The sequence below is a fragment of the Miscanthus floridulus genome, chromosome 3 (assembly GCF_019320115.1).
Source record: "Miscanthus floridulus cultivar M001 chromosome 3, ASM1932011v1, whole genome shotgun sequence".
In the NCBI taxonomy this organism is placed as follows: Eukaryota; Viridiplantae; Streptophyta; class Magnoliopsida; order Poales; family Poaceae; genus Miscanthus; species Miscanthus floridulus.
In genome coordinates, this window is record NC_089582.1 from 9,483,479 (window position 1) to 9,503,379 (window position 19,901).

Sequence of the window (19,901 nt, forward strand, 5' to 3'; positions counted from 1 at the left end):
TAGTGAGTGTTGGCCATTCATCGACATATTTCCAATCAAAACCCAATGCATACATCGTCTGGTTTAGAAGGGCTTCAAAGCTGCAACCTGCATAGGTTAAGTCATAGTCCTCAACCTGGAAGTGTTGACAGAAAAAATAATGGATATGAAAACAAAGCTTTTCAATAACAACAAATCTGAATATAAGCTAAGAGTTTGACTTTGACTTTACCACGTCATTTCGGTTGGTTCGAGCAATCCTTGCACAGAAGCCCGTAACATCATGATGTCAACCTGCATCTATTGCTTGTATCGTCAAGGAGGATAGTGTTGGCAGGGTGTACTCAATATTCGTAAGCTTATTCAAACATGCAATGATAGCATATTTAGTTGCAATTTTTTTATCAGGTGCGTTTCTTCTCACCTCTGAGATTTATACAACACCTGTACCCCTCCTAGCGGCAATGGAAAAACCAACTCGACATTGCATCAATCGACCATTATCTACCTCAAAGCATTCAACATCCACTCCCTCAACGCCGAAATTCGAGAGTGTCTCTTCAAGCCAAATGATTGGGTCAATTACCTACGGTATATTTAAGAAACACATATATATACATATCAGAAAATTATATTGTGTATAAGCGTATTTAAAATATATTAATTTATTAAAACATATATCATTGCTTACTATGCCAGGATGATTGAACGGTACAGCTGGCAACCTTGGTTCGAATCCCCAGGTAATACAATAGCCCCAACTCGGGACAATTGATTTAGGGAGACGTCCAGCCATCTCTTCTCATTAAAATTAATATATAAAAATTCATATCACTTGAGTCAATTCATACACCAAAATTCATATATTCATATATATATATATATATATATATATATATATATATATATATATATATATATATACATAATATCAAAATTCATATAAATCACTAAAGTCAATATTTTTCATATATCAAAATGCATATCACTAAAGTGTATATATGAAAATTTACATGTAAACCCTATATCAAAATTTGATCATATAATTATATATATATAGAGAGATAGATAGATAGATAGATAGATAGATAGATATCACTAAAACAATTACAAGTTAAAATTAGATCGAATACAAATAGCTAGCCAAGCAAATTAGCTTAAGTTAGGGTTGTGCTCGGTTTCACACAGCACAGGAAGGGATGAGGCGAGGCGAACCTGATGGTAGCAGCAAGCGAGGGCGAGGCCAGAGACGATCGAGGGTCAAGGCTAGAGACGAAGGCGCCGGTGGAGACGATGTCAAGGCCAGAGGCGCTGGTGGAGACGAGGACGAGACCAGTTGGAGCAAGACGGGGGCGAGGACGAGGCCACAAGCGCTGGAGCCAAGGACGAGGGCGAGGACGGCCACCAAAGCCGAGGACGAGGGCGAGGTTGGCCGCCGCCAGAGACGAGATGAGGGCGAGAGCGAGGCTGCACGCGCTGGAGTCGAGGACGAGGTTGAGGCCGGCCATCGAAGATGAGGATGAGTGCCCCGCCAGGGCCGAGGATGAGGGCAAGGTTGGCTGGCGCCGGAGACGAGGACGAGGGCGCCGCCACACATGCTGGGGAGAGAGGACGAGGACGAGGTCGGACGAAGTGAGATGAAGGCGAGGCCGAGGCCACGCGCGTTGGAGCCGAGGACGAGGACGAGGCCGGCCGCTGGAGACGAGGACGAGGGCGCCACCACACGCGCCGGGGAGAGAGGACGAGGGCGAGGACTGCGGGATCGAGACGAGGGAGGGGGCGAGGCCGCTCGCGCTAGAGGCGAGGACGAGGGCAAGGCCGGCCGCCGAAGACGAGGACGAGGGCGCCGCCGCGCGCGCTGGGTAGAGAGGACGAGGGCGAGGCCAGCGGGATCGAGACGAGGAAGGGGGCGAGGCCGCACGAGCTGGAGCCAAGGACGAGGGCGAGCAGCGTGGTCCGAACGCGCGTAAGATTTGTCTAGTGGCGATGATTGAAAGGAGGAAGAGGAGAGAAGCGACGAGTATATAGTGTTGGACCTTTTAGTTCTGGGTTGGGCTACCAACCGGGACTAAAAGGCCTCTACTTCCGGTTGATTACCTTTAGTCTCGGGTTGGGCCTCCACTCGGGACTAGAGGTATTTCAATATAGGTTGGTGGCCCAACCTGAGACTAAAGCCAAATTTTGGCGTGCGCCGAAACTGCTGCCTACCTGACAATTTTATTTTCCGCCCATGCAACAGTTTTTAACATTTCCTTTAACATAAATAGGCTCAAAATTAGAAATTGCGTAGTAAAAAAATATAGCTCAAAAAATTGCAATACAAAATTGCTTTCATATACAATTTATAATGCTTTTGTTTCATGCTTTAAATGTTTAATAACATATGCTATAAATTATAATTATATTTTAAAAATTCAAATTTCAAATCTAAAAAATTCAAACATAGTTTTCCTTGACAAGATGATTCCAAATGAAAAAGTTGTCAACTACAAAGTTGCATAACTTTTCGAGATCTACAACTTTTATTTTGGTCATTTCTCCATTTTAGGACATTTTAGAAATTCAAATTTTAAATTTTAGAAATTCAAACATAATTTTCCTTGACAAAATAATTTCAAATCAAAAAGTTGTCAACTACAAAGTTGTGTAACTTTTCCAGATCTACAACTTTTATTTTGGTCATTTCTTCATCTGACAAAGTGATAGTGTAGAGAGATGTAAATTTATGAACAATGTGCACTACCACTTTGTCGGACGAAGAAATAACCAAAATAAAAGTTGTAGATCTTGATCAGTTCTACAACTTTTATGTTTATAAATTTCGTAGCTGAATTCATTTACTTCTTTCAAATGTTGTTTGAAGTTGTTATTTTTTTGGAATCAAATTTTGAATTGATAAAACAAATTGACATGAAAAGATGACCAAAATGAAAGCCGCAAGAACACAATAAATTGATAGAGCATGAATTTAGAAAATTTTAGGAAAAAAAATCAAATTTGAAGTTAGTATCACGGCGAAAGAGTAGTTACAAGTTTTAGCCTTACAAGTTTTAGCCAGAGATTAAAAAGAGAAATCAAATTTTTAAAAAAATTAATTTCAAATAGAATTTTAAAATACTAGATGATTCCAAATGAAAAAGTTGTCAACTACAAAATTGCATAACTTTTCGAGATCTACAACTTTCGTATTGGTTGTTTTTCCATTTGAGGTCATTTTAAAAATTTAAATTTCAAATTTGAGAAATTCAAACATAGTTTTTCTTGACAAGATGACTTCAAATGAAAAAGTTGTCAACTACAAAGTTGTTTAACTTTTTGAGATCTACAACTTTTATTTTGGACATTTCTCCATTCAAAGTCGTTTATGAGACGCATGCGACATCGAAAACAATAATAAAGATCTTAGAGAACCTTAGAGTAAATATTTATGGTACATATACGATAACAATGACCTAACAATAAAATTACATATACGATAACAAAGACCTTTCTCTTGTACCAACACATTATAAAATAACCACCTCAAAAACATTCTTCTAGCACCAAAGTAGGGTCAAATTAGTGAGAGGATGCCAGAGGTGGATGACGAACTACGCCTATTTGGAGACGAAGAGGGCGGTTGCGTGAGCTTCGATGAACCCATGCCTCTCGGAAGACAGTACATTCATGCCTTGGATGGATCCATCAACCTGCGAACAGCCCATTCATGCGTTGCATGGATAGACAATCCATAGACAGTCCAGAGCACACCGCATATGATGGATCCATCAATGTAGCAGACAGCCCATGCACCAATTACATTGCACGGGCATCACACCCAGCTTCTCTAGGCTTCGACGTTGCTCCATCTTCAAAAACATTCTTCTAGTACCTCTTGTGTGCATCATTGCTGACTACGCGTAATAAAATTGGTATGTGGAGGGCTTTCTCCCACTGAGTGACCATATATGTGGATAGGAAATTAGGCGAACAACAATGGCTGAATTGGGATGGAATTGGGCGCAACAGAAAACTACATTCATGTCGTCCTGGGAGATGAATGGCGCCCGGTGGCTAGTTTTATAAGCGTGAGCAGCGGGGTGGTAGGTGTGGGATGAGTGGTGATCAAGCAGCGTGGTAGGTGGAAGCAGTGGTGGTAGGCGGGGGACTTTTAGTCCCTGTTTGTAACACAAACTAGGACTAAAAGGGCTTTTTTGTTTCTGTTTATTATTCCTCCATAATGCCTTGTGTTTTATTTCTTTGATTTTTTTTATTTGCATATGCATTTCAATCCTACACGAGTTAAATTTCAATTCATACAAACATAATTATAATATCCATACAAATAAACCTAATGAACATAATTAACTTGTATACAAACATAATTAAAATATTCATACAAATAAACCAAATTAAACATAACTGTTCAAATAAATCTAATTAAACACAACAGTATGAATAAACCTAACTAACACATGGATCCTAATCGGCTGCAATCCTAGCCTGTCTCCACTACTAGTAGTGTATATGTCTTGGATTGTGTAACCTCGATTATTGTCTATGTAATACAGGACCCGCATTAAAACACTCTCTATTGCCTCACAACGCCGAGGACATGGCATCCCATAGATATAGCCTACTAAGGGACTAGCGATAGCCTGGTTCTGCCTAAATCTCACGTAATACTGAATGCCAGCTATCGTCCTCTGGCCCATCGCTTCCACGAAGTCCCAGGCGTACCCCAGTCGCTTAATAGCTTGCATGAAAATGGGCTGCAAGCCACATGTAGCATAGGTGAAATCATAGAGCAAAACCTGTAAACGGACAAACAAAAAATATCAGAAAGCGCTCATATAATAATAAGAATAAATAAACGTTACTCTCATATCATACACGATGTACCACATCCATTTAGTTGAATGTCGCATGCCTCTCGCTTACTCGCGGCATATCTAGACTATGCTGACGTAAAGCTTCTATCTTCAAAGACGAGAAATTAGGCATACGGTAGCCAATTCGCTAAATTGCCTGCAAAGAAAGCAGCACGACATCAATCTGGGCGCCTATCTTGGTCGGCGACTATCGTCTAGTCTGCATGATGTCCTGGCGCACCTCATTATTGTACCTAATGGGGATGTCGAAGGCAAGACTGCACGTCCATAACTCGCTTCCTTCATCATTCCCGACCTCACTTGTCGTCGTCTCGAAGATGTCCCACACCTCGAGCAGCCATAGTGTTGCTTCTAGCCACTTGACCGGTTTTATAGTCTGTGACATATGCAACAATCATGTTATGAATGAATGTATATATGCAAAAATTATATTAGCACGCAAAACTTAAAATATTCCATACTATTGATGGGTCTGGATGACGCGGAACGGCCCTATCTGGCGATGGCGCGAATGGAAGATCGCCAGAGTGGAAACCTGGTTCCTGTGGCTAGGGAAGTCCGCCACCATTCATCGTAACTAAAAAACTGAAAAAAAACATCACAATAAATATAGAACCCCCATATAAATATACCATGCAACAATATATATTAGAGAAATTCTTATCAAGAAATAATGTTGCTAACAAAGATCTAGAAAACTATAAATGTTTAAGGTTACGTAGAAATGATGTATAAATAAAAATAAAATCCACCATTATTATTCCTAATCTAAAAAACCACATATTTCTATGCTTATTACTAAACCATGAAATGATCTATATTTTTAGCAATAAAAGATTAAACGATGAAGTTGCTAACCTTTAGAAGATTGAAGATGAAACCGACGGCCGAGAGCAAGAACTTGCTCCCCCAAACAAAAACATGGATGAACACACGCGCACAAGCAAATACCAAAGACGATTCCTGTGTCTCGGGCTTGGGGGACACTGGAAGCGGGGTATATATAGGTGGGACCTTAAGTCCCGGTTGGTAGAGCCTATTATGACTAAAGGATCAACCTCTATTCCTGGTTGGAGCCAAAGCCCGGAATAAAAGGGCAGCGGGACCTTTGGTCCTGGTTGGTGGTTCCAACCGGGATTGAAAGGCGACCTTTAGTCCCGGTTTGTACCATAGACCGGGACTAAAGGTCCCTGCTGCAAAAGCCTCCTGCACTATCCACTGGATAGGGGATTCTAGTCCCGGTTAGTGGTTCCAACCGGGACTAAATCTCTTATTACTCTCGGGCCAAATTTCGGCTGGGACTAAAGCCAAAAACTAAAAGTCTGTTCTCTACCAGTGTAATTGTCAAAAGTAAAATCTAAATGGACTTTAAAGCAAAATATATTATTTAGATTTTTTTCCAGATGTAATTTATACATAATAATAAAGAGGCAAAATTTATCTCCACTTATTTTTTTGGTTCAGCCATCCCTTAACTAACTTTGTGAATGTGGAAACCCACATGTAGCCATTCTCTTTATATAACTAGGAATTCTAATCCAATTAGATCTCTCCTATTTCGGGTGAATAGGAATCTTAATCTAAATAGAAAAAATATAATATAATAATATGGACAACTAGGAATCTTAATTCAATTAGATCTCTCCAACTCCGAGTAACTGGAATAGAAATCGTAATCTAAATACAAAAATATAAGAATAGAAATTTAATAAACAAGAAAGAATGGTAGAATTTCTTTGTTTCGTTTCTTTTCTGTTCTTTTTTCTAGCTTGTCCATTTTAACTTGCTTCGAGTATGTGTTGCTTTACGTTCATTTGGACGCTTTTCACTTGGCTCCGAATATGTTCTGATTTTTTTTCTATGGCTATTTTTAGAGTATATTTCAATTTTTGTCATGACTGTTTTCTACTTGGCTTCGAGTATGCTTAGATTTTTTTTTCTCATGGATGTTTTTGACACTAGCTTGACTTTTCTGATTTTATTTTCATTGTTTTCTTCACCTGGTTTTTTCGTGTTCTAATAAATATAATAAGAGTAAAAACAAATAATAAATAAGAGATTAAAGCCATTTTAATCTTTGACTTCTTAAGAAACAAAGATTTTTACCACTAATTTAATTTAATTTTTGACTCGAACTCATGACTCGTGCTACAACTCACTACGTATTGAACCCTATTGCAACGCACGGGCATGTTTGCTAGTGTAACACAATTCTACTAATGTGACATCTAGATTTCAACCCCTAGCTATCATGAAAATTAAATTTTCAACCTTCAGTTTTTAAAATCGTGCTACCATAATAGTTGAAGTTTGAAAAAAACGGATTTTGTAACAAATAAAATCAGAAATAAATAGAAGTGGACATCCTTGAAAGCTATGTAAAGTGCTAAAACAGACAAGAGAAAGGAAGAACAAAAAGGTTAACTAATGCGACAATGCAGACAACACTAGAACGCATTATTATACCGTTTGATAGGAGGAGAGGGGATCTCGGATTGACCCCTTAGCTTGCATTATATATCCATGTTATGTGGGTGTATATATATTGTTGTTCATTACTCTTAATTATTAATCATCCAACTAACCAATCAGAGAAGTCGATAGATATATATCTTGAGATATTATTAAGCAAATGCAAACGCAACGGGCGGAAGGCCAGCAGGGCAGCAGCAAGTCAACCCTAGCTATCTCATGCATGCATCATCACCTCATAATCTGACGATGATAGATATGGGAACTGAAACAACGGATTAGATAATTTCTCCAACTCAGCAGCATATATATGCACGTACATACAGTTAGGTCTCTCCATCCGTAACGGTTACTCCAACTGGGCCTTAAAAACTTGTTGCTTAATTGCTCTGACCATGCATCCATGTATCTTATCTTCAATATATGCAATCACCGTAGTATCACATGTGTGTGTATGCATCCCAAGATAAGCTAGCGTTGACTTGCTAACCATGCATCCATTTCGATCGGAGACTGCGTGCTAGCTGCAACCAGTGATGGACCACTAAACCATGTACACACACACAAGCATCATGCAACTACATGCCGTCAATCATACCATATATGTATCTTCTATTGTGTTGTGTCCATAGATATGTATATACCCTTTACATAATACATGTCCATGCTCCCGTGCCTATATAAGGAGCACAGCCCTCCGTCTCCTTGAGCACCCTCAGTCCTCAGCCCCTCCTCCACCTGATACATAGTCTCTCCCTCCCTCAGCTCCAGCTAATACATAGTCTCTCCCTCCCTCCTCCTTGTTTTCTCAGCCAGCTGCCTCTCCGGCGGCCGTCTAGCTAGAGGAAGAGGACACGATGGCCGGCGGTGCCATCGTGAACACGGGCGGGGGCAAGGATTACCCCGGCAAGCTCACCCTCTTCGTCCTGCTCACCTGCATCGTCGCCGCCACCGGCGGTCTCATCTTCGGATATGACATCGGTATCTCAGGTCAGTCGTCGGCCTACGTTTACATTTTTTGCTTCTTCTTCTTTAATTAATTTCTCCGGCCGGCCGGCCGGTGCAAAACCTGCTGGTGTCTGTCTGTGTACTCTCTCTACTAAGATCGATCGATGACATCGATGCTCGTGCCGTACTTTGCGTGCAGGCGGCGTGACCGCCATGGACCCGTTCCTGAAGAAGTTCTTCCCGGAGGTGTTCCGGAAGAAGCAGGAGGCCAAGACCAACCAGTACTGCAAGTACGACAACCAGCTGCTGCAGACCTTCACCTCCTCCCTCTACCTCGCCGCGCTAGTCGCCTCCATCTTCGCCGCCACCGTCACCCGCGTACTCGGCCGCAAGTGGTCCATGCTCGTCGGGGGGCTCACCTTCCTCGTCGGCGCCGCGCTCAACGGCGCCGCCCAGAACGTCGCCATGCTCATCATCGGTCGCATCCTCCTCGGCATCGGCGTCGGATTCGCCAATCAGGTACGGGACTACTACTACCGTCGACGTACTACTACTGCTAGTGTACATACATAACGATTGCATTCTATATACTACTACTTTTAATATAAAGGAGAACGTACAGTATATTTTACATAGTAATAATGCTCTCTTCGTCCACAGAAGAATGCAATTCTAGGTTCCCAGAAGTCAATCACAACTTTAATCAAAATTATATAAAAAGATATTAACATTCCTGATACAAAATTAGTATCATTAGATTAGTTATAGAATATATTTTCATAATAAATTTATTTAGAGACATAAATATTAAAACCATTTGCTATAAACTTGGATAAACTTAAGCTACTTTGATCGGCACGGATCCCATAATTACATTCTTTTCTGGACGGAGAAAGTACATAGTATTATACGGTAATATTGGATGCCTGCATATGTACCTATCTTTTTTCGAGATGATTACTAATTACCGAGACGCCTCCTCTCGGTAGAGACGATCGAGATGCGGCTACTCTGTCCTGCTGCTTGTTTTTTTGCACGGCAGGTAACAAAAATAACTATATATACCTAATCTAATGAGACAAAGTATATATATTTATTAAGATATATATATATATATATATATATATATATATATATATATATATATATATATATAATCTATTCGTGAATTCTACCGTGTCGTCGTGACTAGCAATAGTGACAGCTAAGAGCGAGGCCGTAGCGATTCCGTCAATGATCTTACGTACATGATAGGGACATATATAGCTGTCCAACGGTTGCTTGAGTTTTGAAAAGAAAAGATGATCGACATGAGATTCTCTTCATTAGGTGCCAGTTAACCAATGGAAACTATACACATACATACATATACGTGTATAATATACTAGCAGTACTAGTAGTTCAATAGATAATCATATATATTAGCAACTTGTTTTTTCGCAAACATGCATATATTAACAACTTCTATACATACACAGAGCGTGCATGTGCAAAGTCCAAGCTGGTAGGCTAGTTTATTGACTTGCAACAATCACGGCTCATATATATAAAAAGTATCTCCATTGTCCTGATACCCCGCTGGAAGTATATGCATGCATGCTTCCCAAAGTCCAAGCTAGGTACCAACACAATTCAAAGATGTTTACTTTTCTCTTCTCTTCTCTTCTCTTTCTTTTTTTTTCTTGAGAGAGAGAGAGAGAGAGAGAGAGGAGAGAGGAGAGAGAGTGAGCCAATTGGAAGATGTTCCCTTGTATAGCATGGAAGTTGACTCTTCTGTATGTTTATCTGCCACCTAGCTGCTAGATGCATGTTCACATCATCACTATGCTAGCTTGCCGCCGGTTTCTTGGCTCTTGCTGCCTTTGCTTGTTCATTGTCCTCCTCCTCGGCCTCGCTGTCAGCTAGCTAGTTGCTGATCTTGACCCCTTTACTACGCTAGCTAGCTACCTGTTGCCAACAATTTTGTTTCTTATAGGAGTATCTCTCAAGCATATATACCAGAGAGCAGCTTGCTAGCATCTCATCTGGTTTAATGTATAATTTGCATTTTTGCTTCTTCATCTTTAAAAAAAAGTGTTGCCCTGTTACCAGAGCCGCGAGCTAGCTAGCTAAGTGTTAATTGTATTTTCGACGACATTATTATGTTCATGCATGTCATTGGCGGCAACGACGCGAGCTGTTTAATTGCATATACAATATACTCTATATAGACTAGTATATAATTGTATCCATTAACTGTATATGTGTGTGTGTGTGTGTGTGTGTGTGTGTGTGTGTACTCCGTGGTCGTTAGCTGGCTAGCTAGCTAGCTGTAACAGTACGTATGTAAGGTCGGTCGACATCGCCAAGGTTCACGTGCAACACTTAAATTTCATTCAAAAGCAAACTTCTTTTTCCTTCCAAAGATCATTCAAACGCAATTCATGTGACACTATGGATTACGAGATAAGATCAGACCAGACTAGTTAATGAGCCCTGGAGACGGATAACAACAGATAATTATTAAACACACACACACACACACATCCACCTACCACTAGTCGACTACTACGTACTGCGTATTTCAATTTGCAACCACCTACTGGTGGGTACCTTCAATTTACCTTAGGGCAGTTCCAATAAAAGAAACTAGTAGTTTCTATAACATAAGATACCGCACCAAAAAAGTACTGCTTTCCAACCCATGGTTTCTATGAGTAATAATTATTTTCTTTTTCTCTCTCCCAACTATATCTTCTTCCTCCAATAGGAGTATGACACGAGCTCCCTAGAAACTGGTGGTTTCTCCCCAATGGCGATTTTATGGTTTCTTGGTGCATTGGGTCAAGAGTAGACCTGATTTCTTCATGAAGAAACCATTTCTATGATTTTTGCTCTCTTTCTTCATTAATTACGTTTCCATGTCAGCGTTTTGCCTACGTGGCAAGTCATTTAATGAGGATAGAAACCATCATCAATGCACCATTGGGACTGCCCTTATTAGCTTGCTGATCATTTCTTCTCAATAACTGAATCGCACAGTCCATGCCCTTTTGCTTTTTTCAAAAAAAAAACATCAGACAGCACTGTGATATATTGTGAATCCGGCCACTGTCCACGCAAGCAATGCAAAGATGCTGTGAAAAAATATCCTGATTCTTGAACAATTTGGACCTGGGATTCCCAGCTTCAAATTCCAACCACGCAATTTTTTCGTGGACTAAACTGTCCTGCTTGTGGGAGATTATCCTATCTGCTGTCTCCCTATCATAGCACCACTATTTACCATTATTACTGGGAATTTCGGTGTCTAGCTATCTAGTCAAGCTAATCAAAGTTTGTTAAAGTGATCATCGATTAGCAGTAATATGGACACAAGTTGCAGCAAGGAATTCTTATTCCACACAGGCAGGCATTGCTTTCATTATTATCCTGATTCCTTCAAAGACTTGACTTGGACTATTGCGTTGCAAACTTACAACAATGTCATTTTCAGTGCATGCACATATGTACTATAGGTATACAGAAAAGATAGATATTATTGCATCTAGAAACGTGGACAGGGATGGGCAGACAACCATTATTGTTAGTAGACTATTGAGTTACATAATAATAGTAAAATCATTAGTAACAAAATTACTATTAGCTGACAAAAGTAGTCCAAAAGTATACACGTTTAATAATTATTATTAGCTGACAAAATAATAATACGACTGGATCTACAGAAGCAACGTTTCTGCAAAATCGTATATATATTAGTAGCTTATTAAAACATGCGAGTTCAGGTCATGGTCAATGAATCAAATAGTGACGTCACATGTTTGACTTCTTGCTTGCCTGTCCAACATGTCGGCATATGCAATATGCATGCAGGATAGTTACTAAACTTCAACGCAATGCCTAACTTGTGTTCTTGAATGATCGCAATTCGCAATCGCATCAATTTGGTTACTACTAGGACCGGGAGTAATCTACAGCACAAATAAACTGCATGCTAATGATCAATATGGCAAGTACTAGCAACAATGAATGAATGAAAATTGATTTCTAACGTACGCATGCATTCATGTATGCAGTCTGTGCCGGTGTACCTGTCGGAGATGGCGCCGGCGCGTCTCCGTGGCATGCTCAACATCGGGTTCCAGCTGATGATCACGATCGGCATCCTGGCGGCGGAGCTGATCAACTACGGCACCAACAAGATCAAGGCCGGGTACGGGTGGCGCGTGAGCCTGGCGCTGGCGGCGGTGCCGGCGGCCATCATCACACTGGGCTCCCTCTTCCTGCCCGACACCCCCAACTCCCTCCTGGAGCGGGGCCACCCGGAGGAGGCGCGGCGCATGCTCCGGCACATCCGCGGCACGGAGGACATCGGCGAGGAGTACGCGGACCTGGTGGCGGCGAGCGAGGAGGCCCGGCAGGTGCAGCACCCGTGGCGGAACATCGTCAAGCGCCGGTACCGCGCGCAGCTTACCATGGCCGTCATGATCCCCTTCTTCCAGCAGCTGACGGGGATCAACGTCATCATGTTCTACGCGCCGGTGCTGTTCGAGACGCTGGGGTTCAAGAAAGACGCCTCCCTCATGTCCTCCGTCATCACGGGGCTCGTCAACGTCTTCGCCACCGTGGTGTCCATCGTCACCGTCGACCGCGTGGGGCGGCGGAAGCTGTTCCTCCAGGGCGGCGCGCAGATGATCGTGTGCCAGCTCGTGGTGGGCACGCTCATCGCCGCCAAGTTCGGGACCAGCGGCACGGGCGACATCGCCAGGGGTTACGCGGCGGTGGTGGTGGTGTTCATCTGCGCCTACGTGGCCGGGTTCGCCTGGTCGTGGGGGCCGCTCGGGTGGCTGGTGCCGTCGGAGATCTTCCCGCTGGAGATCCGGCCGGCGGGGCAGAGCATCAACGTGTCCGTCAACATGTTCTTCACCTTCTGCATCGCGCAGGCGTTCCTCACCATGCTCTGCCACTTCAAGTTCGGGCTCTTCTACTTCTTCGCCGGCTGGGTCGTCATCATGACCGTCTTCATCGCACTCTTCCTACCGGAGACCAAGAACGTGCCCATCGAGGAGATGGTGCTCGTCTGGAAGTCACACTGGTTCTGGAAAAAGTTCATCGCCGACGAGGACGTGCACGTCGGCGGCAACCACCTGCAGATGGCCAAAAACGGCCGCGACACCAAGGGGGCCGACGCCTGAACGCCTGATCATCATCTATTCTATTTATCGTCAGAACTGATGAAATGTCCGGATTGATCGATCGATTGTACATGTGTAATGTTTGTTACGCCCATTAAGTCTTCAGTTAATTCTCCATCAAGTAGTAGCTCCATACTCTCCTAGTACTAGCTAGTATTTGTTTGTGTAATGTTTGTTACGCCCATTAAGTCTTGAGTTAATTCTCCATCAAGTAGTAGCTCCATACTCTCCTAGTACTATTTGTTTGTGTAATGTTTGTTACGCCCATTAATTCTTGAAAAAAACATGTACCGTACCACTGTGAATTATCTCACCTCAATCAGCTTGTTGCTATTAGAGTATAAACATACAGGATGGATGAACTACAATTTGAACCAATCATTTCCTTCATCACCGCCGCAGTACAATACTAACAGCAGCCACAGTAGGTAAACACATTCCAGATGGAACCAAACAGATTATTTGCCATCATCATGTACTACCAATTAGCCATACATAATCAACAGAAGTGTGCCACCAATTGTCCATCCCAAGGGTACTGGTAGTTGTACCATACACTCAGAACAACTCACAAAATTCAAATAGTGCTCACAAAATTTATCACCAACCAATATTACAGACTTACAGAAGACGTATTAAAAAATGCTAATCTTATTGTTTCATTCAAGCTTTATTCGTAAGGGGAAAAATCATACAATTCCCAATTGTCATCAATACCACTCAAGAATATTAGAAAAATATGTGCTGATATGCAAACACAGTTCTGCTTATTGTTTCGAGCTTTATTCACGTGAGAAAAAATCGATCAGCAAAACTGGTGCCTCGCTTATTTCACAACATTGGCATGGTATATGATGGTCGTGCTTGACTTATCTTACTGTGTCTCTTTCCCTCTGTCGGAGTTTGCTTCGCCAGATCTATGGCACTCACATGTTCACCGGGCCTTGACCCCAGCAAAGTCGAGGGCGTGTTGCGGGCTCTTGTGTACTTCAGCACTGAGCTTGAGGCATATCCAGAGCGTGCATGCCGCGAGCTCTGTGGCTTGTGAGAAGATGAGGCACCCACCAACCTGGAAGATTTGCGGTCCGATCTACCACCACGGTCGGAACGGTGCGAAGAAGACATCTTGCGTGTATGGCGGTCTGAGACATCTTTTGAACCAGTCGCCCTAATAGGCTGCTTGTTGTACACAACTAGGTTTGGCAGGAGACCAAGAAGGTACTTCTTCAGGTGCTCATCACCTACATTCTTCTGTGCAGGGTTGCCGTCAAGGTTAATCGCTTCTAGAGAGTTGTAATTCGCAGCTAGCTGCCCAAGGCCCTTTGATGTAGAAATCTTGTTGTGGCGCAAGTCCAGAACCTTAAGTTTCAACAGCCGGTGAAGACCATCTACCTCACTGATCTTGTTACCAGCCAGATATAACTCCTTCAATGAGGAACAGGAGGCCAGTCCTAACAAATAATCCAAAACAAAGTCAATGCAAGCAAAGAAATCTTTTCAGTTGAATAATCATATATAATTCAGTTTCAGGAAACATCCATGAATGGTTTCTCAAACCCCTCAAGATAGTTAAGAATCTAAAGAATAACAACTCGCCAAGTCAGAAGATGAAAATGGGGGAAAGGGGGTATCAGCGACATAAGATTCTATCAAGTGACTACAACCAGGGAGAAGCACATAAATAAAGTAACACAATAAATAAAGTAAGGAGCAAACTATAAGATGCTAAAACACGTACCATGACCAATTCTAGATATCCTATTATAGCTGATATCCAACAAGCGCAATCGTGTCAATTCTCTGAGGCCTTCGATTGTTGATATGTTATTCTTCGACAGGCTTAACATGTGAAGGCCTTTTGGAAGAGCTCCTACGGTTACTCGCACTGCACAGAAAGACCCAAACATTAGAAATGCGATGTAATCTTCTTGAAACAGATGAGCAGTACAGATGCAAAAGAAAACAAGGATAGGAAAACAGCATACAGCATGCCGCTAATAACTTAATGCTGAACTTATAAAAATAATAATAAAGAAAAAGGGCCTACCAATTGAGTTCCCTGATAAGTTCAATACACGCAAACCTGAGAATGCGCTCAGTCTTGGAATCGCAACCAAACCAAGGTTTGCCAACTGTGCCGATGATGAAGCAGGAGTTAACTTTGAAATATAAGTGTAAGCTATCTCCATGCCAAGCGGGCTTTTAGCATCAGGCCGCACAGCAGGAACACCAGCCATTGGCTCACTAGATTTGGCCAAAGCAGAATTTGAACTTTCTCCTTGTTCATCCAAAGCGATATCATTGATATCAATTTGGTTGATCCAATCCTCGATTCTTTTAATATTGTAGGTTCTTGGAGTAAGTTCACTTGGGTCCTCATCAATATCAGTTTTACTGTGTTCAGGTTCCCCACTAATGTCATTTGTATCAGAAATGTTCACCGACTCAGGCACTTCAACTACAAGGGACTGGTGGAGTGTGCTATCTCTGTTCCACAGCTTCTCTCTCTCTTGATCTGTAGCTTCACTGAGGTCACCGTCATTCCCAGAATGGTGATAAACATCCCCTGGATCTGCACAGAAAGGGGCAACTGGATCCAGTGAGTGATCACCACAAATGTATTTGCCATCCCAGTATTCATGACCTACTAGGATCCCATCCCTGACAAAATTTTCTTCTGTGCTTCCAGTGGACCGTTGACCCTCTACAGCAGCATCAGAGCAACCTACTGAACCACGGTCGTCAATGTTTGATGCCCGGTACACATTTGGAGAAGAAGGTGCACAATAAACATCCAAATTCGATTTACTGCAATGCAATTCACCACCGCTCAGGTAGTCAAACTTCTCATCAATCAGTGAACATAAACCATCAACAGATCTGCAACGAGACCCTAGTATCTCAGAATCGACAGAACCTTCTGGATCACTGGTGGAATCATTCTGAAATATTGCAGATTGCGATCTTGGGAATTTGCTCTGGGAATAAGACATGCGATGATGGCTATCGGAATCAACAGTGTGATCACCCAAAGGTTCACAAAAGTCATGGCTGATTAGGTCAGATGAGGCATCAAAATCGTCCTCATTTTTCGGGCTGCATGCCTTAGTAGATTCTCCAACAACTTCACCTCTCTTGAAACTAGAGGGGTCGCATTTATGTTCATGGTTTGTAGCATCAAACTCAGAGCCTTCGCTAGAATTATGATCATGATCCTTTTGAAGCATGTTTCCAAGAGATTGGCTCTTCTTTAGGTGCCCAACCTCCTTTCCCTCATCAGAGCATACGTATCTATTCAAGTCTTCTGATCTGCAGCATTCTAGATGAGATGATGGGCTAGTGCCACAATGCCCGCTGACAGCTGAAGGGTTATTTTCATCTGCCATCTGGTTTGGACTAGCTGAGGCAATCATGGTCTCCAACTGAGAATCCTTTGACGCTGCACGCATGGTTTCATCTGCTGGGGAAAACCCCTCCTAGAAATTTGAGTAGTAAGTAGGATCTAAACTAGTTTCTTCTTCATGGGAATGCAACAGGAGGCAGTAAAAATACAAGAGGTACTTGTCTGTACCTTGGATCTGTGCTGTGCAGTAGAGGATGAAAAGCAAAAGAACCTAACCATAAGAAATAAGCTCTGATGTCAACTGCGTAAGCTTAAACCAGATTGCTTTGATCACCAACACACCAAAAACCCTATGAAACCAATCACATTGCTGAAGCACAGGAACTTTTTCTAGAGAACTGAACTGAGCAAACTTGTTACATCTCAGCTGCTGTTGGGAATTAGCCGTAATCAACAAAAAGGCCTTCCAAGGCTCGGCGCAGCCTCCAGATGTAAGTCGGGCTTACTCCCAAAGGCAAGGATAGGGTGGTTGCAGAATTGTTGCTGGCCCACACCCACTTAGAGGTGCGAGATGTGTATGACCTCTTGATACCTGCCAGTCTGAAAGAAGGGTTTAGGAACTAGACAAATCCAAAAGGATGCATGTGTGTGGTGGGAAATCCTGCAAAAAGGGGAAAAAAGACATACATGAGGGAGCAAGCATTACTTGAAAGAAGAAAAAGATTGATACACAAAGTAGATATGAAATTTGTGGTTGAGGACTTGAGTCCAAAAAGAAAAATTAAGATTGGCACATTATACAATTTTTCATGAAGCTAAGTTGTACCCTGCAAATCATTATTACAGTGCAAACATGCGCAGATTATTTTGTGCTACATTGGGAGCGGTGCAGCCAGTGAGGTACGAATAAATTCAGCTAGTACTAGCAGCAAGCATTCGCTACTGATTCCAATACACATGGATCAATTGGCATCCAACTGAAACAAAGTACATGTGAAACTATTCAGTTTAATGCAAAAAAAAGAGAAGAGATAGCAAAAAAGACTGAATAATCACTTGATGCAAAATTTAGGATCGGAGCATACGGCTGAGGCAATTCAGTAACTATGAACCTATCCAATTCCAACCGTCATTTAGGATGGCATATTGTTCCTCAGCGCAGACATCGCACTGAGGAGGGCAACGGTATGCATATTATGCTCACGCCATCTAGAATTGTTTCAGATGGAAGGGTGTTGCTTTTAGATGGCAAGATCCCAGGATTAGAAAAAGGAACCCCCATCAACCATCACAGTTTGCTTTGCAACCGAAAAGGTGTGTGCAGTAGTACTAGGGGATGGTAATCATTGTTTGCAACCGAGAGGTAGGTCCAGCACAGGCGGAGGCTCGGCTCCACCAGAGCATGAGCAGCACACACGCACTGTACAAGGAGAGCTCTCCTTTTCTCCCCCCGTGACGCGAGTCTGCACTTTTGGCTGCTCCCCGCCCGTGACGCGAGTCTGCACTTTTGGCTGCTCCCCTGTGCGGGGAGCCAAACGCATCAGCGGGGGGCCGGCGTCGGCGACAGCGCAAGGGAAAGACGCAAGAGGTGGGCCGCGCATTGTACTGGGACAAGGACAGCGCAATTACTGCGTCAATCGCACATGATTCCTTCCTGTCGTCAGGAGCAGGGGAGAGCTCAATGGAATGGAAGGATGCCGTTTGCAGATCGCGGGATCGAAATTCGACAGCTATTATATAAAATAAGGCAATGAAATCTACGTCTCGCGGATGAATATCAACAGCAGCGCGTAGTAAGAAAGGAGATCCGAGTCGATGCATGGATTCGGCTGGGAAGAAAGATGTGGTGGTTTCGCTTCGATTGAATACCTGAGGGCGAGAAGGAAAGAGAGTAGTAGAACGGAAGGGAAGGAAGCAAGCACCCGACATCCATGGCGTCCATGACCATTAGAGTAATAATCTAGGTTAGCGAGGGGAGGGGGGAGGGAATCTTACCAGGAGATTCGAAAGCAATCCAAGTCCGGTTGGATGGATCTCCAGACAAGAGGCACGGGAACGACGGCTCCGTCCGTGGACGGGGGGGTCACGAGATGGATCGGGGTGGCGCGATTGGGGGGGGGGGGGGGGGGGGGGGGGGGGGGGGTGGTGGCGGGCGGCGGCGGCAGTGAGGGAGAGGAAGACGAACGTGGGGCGGGGACGCGAGCGACGGAGGATGGAAGAAGAGCCTGGTGCGCCTTTTCTTGCTTTCTTTCTTTTTGTTGTTGATTCGCAGGTAAATCCTGGATTTGTTTATTCATTTAGGTATTGTTTAGTTTCCAAAAGTTTACACACTATTTATTACATCACAATAAAGTGCTGCAGTAACATATTTGTTAATAACAAATTAATTCGACTTAATAAATTCGTCTCAGATTTACTTACTAATTCTGTAATTTATTTTTTTTATTAGTATCCAACACCTTATACGACACCCGATATAACACCCTACGTGCGTAACTAAACGAGGCCTTAGCTAAGAATATGGGCCGTCCATGTCCATATATGCAATTTAGTCCAATTTCTAAAGATCCATCCGTGGGTTGTCTTTTTCTTTTTACTAACGAAAAAAAATATACACGTGTGGTACACATGAGCCCGCGTACAGCAGCTGCTCATCGCATGCGAGATGAAATTGTGATGGCCAAAAATATGGAGCGGGACCATAGATTGCAGCGCTGAAAAGGACCAGCCAGGCCGCATCAACGGCAGCGATGAGGTATTGTCCTGTCCAGGGCTCATCTGCATCTATGCCACACATGCATAAATTCTTTAACCCATATATACCACTGTTGGTCCCGCTTCTCCACTACCATGATATGTTTTTAGTACATTAATTTATTATTTTTTGATAAGTTTTAGTACATTTATTAGCACACCAAACTACGAAGAAGCGTGTATGAGTTTCATTTTGGTTGGATACTAGTGGAAGGGGCGCGCCCTTGCGCGCCGTATCAGTCGGTTAATGATTAGTAACAGAGAACATAAACCAGGAAAAAAACATGTTTCATCTAGGGATGGGAAAATGATTAGCAACTGCAGCCAATCAAAAGCCGAATCATTTCCTATTTAGCATAT

At 42.8% G+C, this 19,901-nt stretch overlaps 2 protein-coding genes across 2 annotated transcripts; one reads left to right on the top strand and one right to left on the bottom strand.

Annotated features, from left to right (window-relative positions):
• Nucleotides 1-8,021: 8,021 nt before the first annotated feature.
• LOC136541341 (sugar transport protein MST3-like) lies at nucleotides 8,022-13,739 on the top strand. Its single transcript, XM_066533176.1, has 3 exons — nucleotides 8,022-8,312; nucleotides 8,470-8,789; nucleotides 12,326-13,739. Exons 1-3 carry the CDS (start codon nucleotides 8,180-8,182, stop codon nucleotides 13,442-13,444), a joined length of 1,572 nt encoding a protein of 523 aa, XP_066389273.1. The 5' UTR covers nucleotides 8,022-8,179; the 3' UTR covers nucleotides 13,445-13,739.
• A 273-nt stretch (nucleotides 13,740-14,012) lies between these two features.
• LOC136541340 (uncharacterized) lies at nucleotides 14,013-18,927 on the bottom strand. The gene is made up of 5 exons (XM_066533175.1): nucleotides 18,783-18,927; nucleotides 17,016-17,448; nucleotides 15,492-16,920; nucleotides 15,183-15,329; nucleotides 14,013-14,895 (listed from the first exon to the last, which is right to left on the bottom strand). Exons 2-5 carry the CDS (start codon nucleotides 17,064-17,066, stop codon nucleotides 14,276-14,278), a joined length of 2,247 nt encoding a protein of 748 aa, XP_066389272.1. The 5' UTR covers nucleotides 17,067-17,448; nucleotides 18,783-18,927; the 3' UTR covers nucleotides 14,013-14,275.
• Nucleotides 18,928-19,901: the final 974 nt, after the last annotated feature.

Coding starts and splice junctions, on each gene's coding strand:
- LOC136541341 (XM_066533176.1), top strand. CDS start 8,180: ATGGCCGGCGGTGCCATCGTGAACACGGGCGGGGGCAAGGATTACCCC. Junction 8,313..8,469: donor ATATGACATCGGTATCTCAG/GTCAGTCGTCGG, acceptor CTTTGCGTGCAG/GCGGCGTGACCGCCATGGAC. Junction 8,790..12,325: donor GCGTCGGATTCGCCAATCAG/GTACGGGACTAC, acceptor TCATGTATGCAG/TCTGTGCCGGTGTACCTGTC.
- LOC136541340 (XM_066533175.1), bottom strand. CDS start 17,066: ATGGTTAGGTTCTTTTGCTTTTCATCCTCTACTGCACAGCACAGATCC. Junction 16,921..17,015: donor CTGCACAGCACAGATCCAAG/GTACAGACAAGT, acceptor TCAAATTTCTAG/GAGGGGTTTTCCCCAGCAGA. Junction 15,330..15,491: donor CTTATCAGGGAACTCAATTG/GTAGGCCCTTTT, acceptor CTTTCTGTGCAG/TGCGAGTAACCGTAGGAGCT.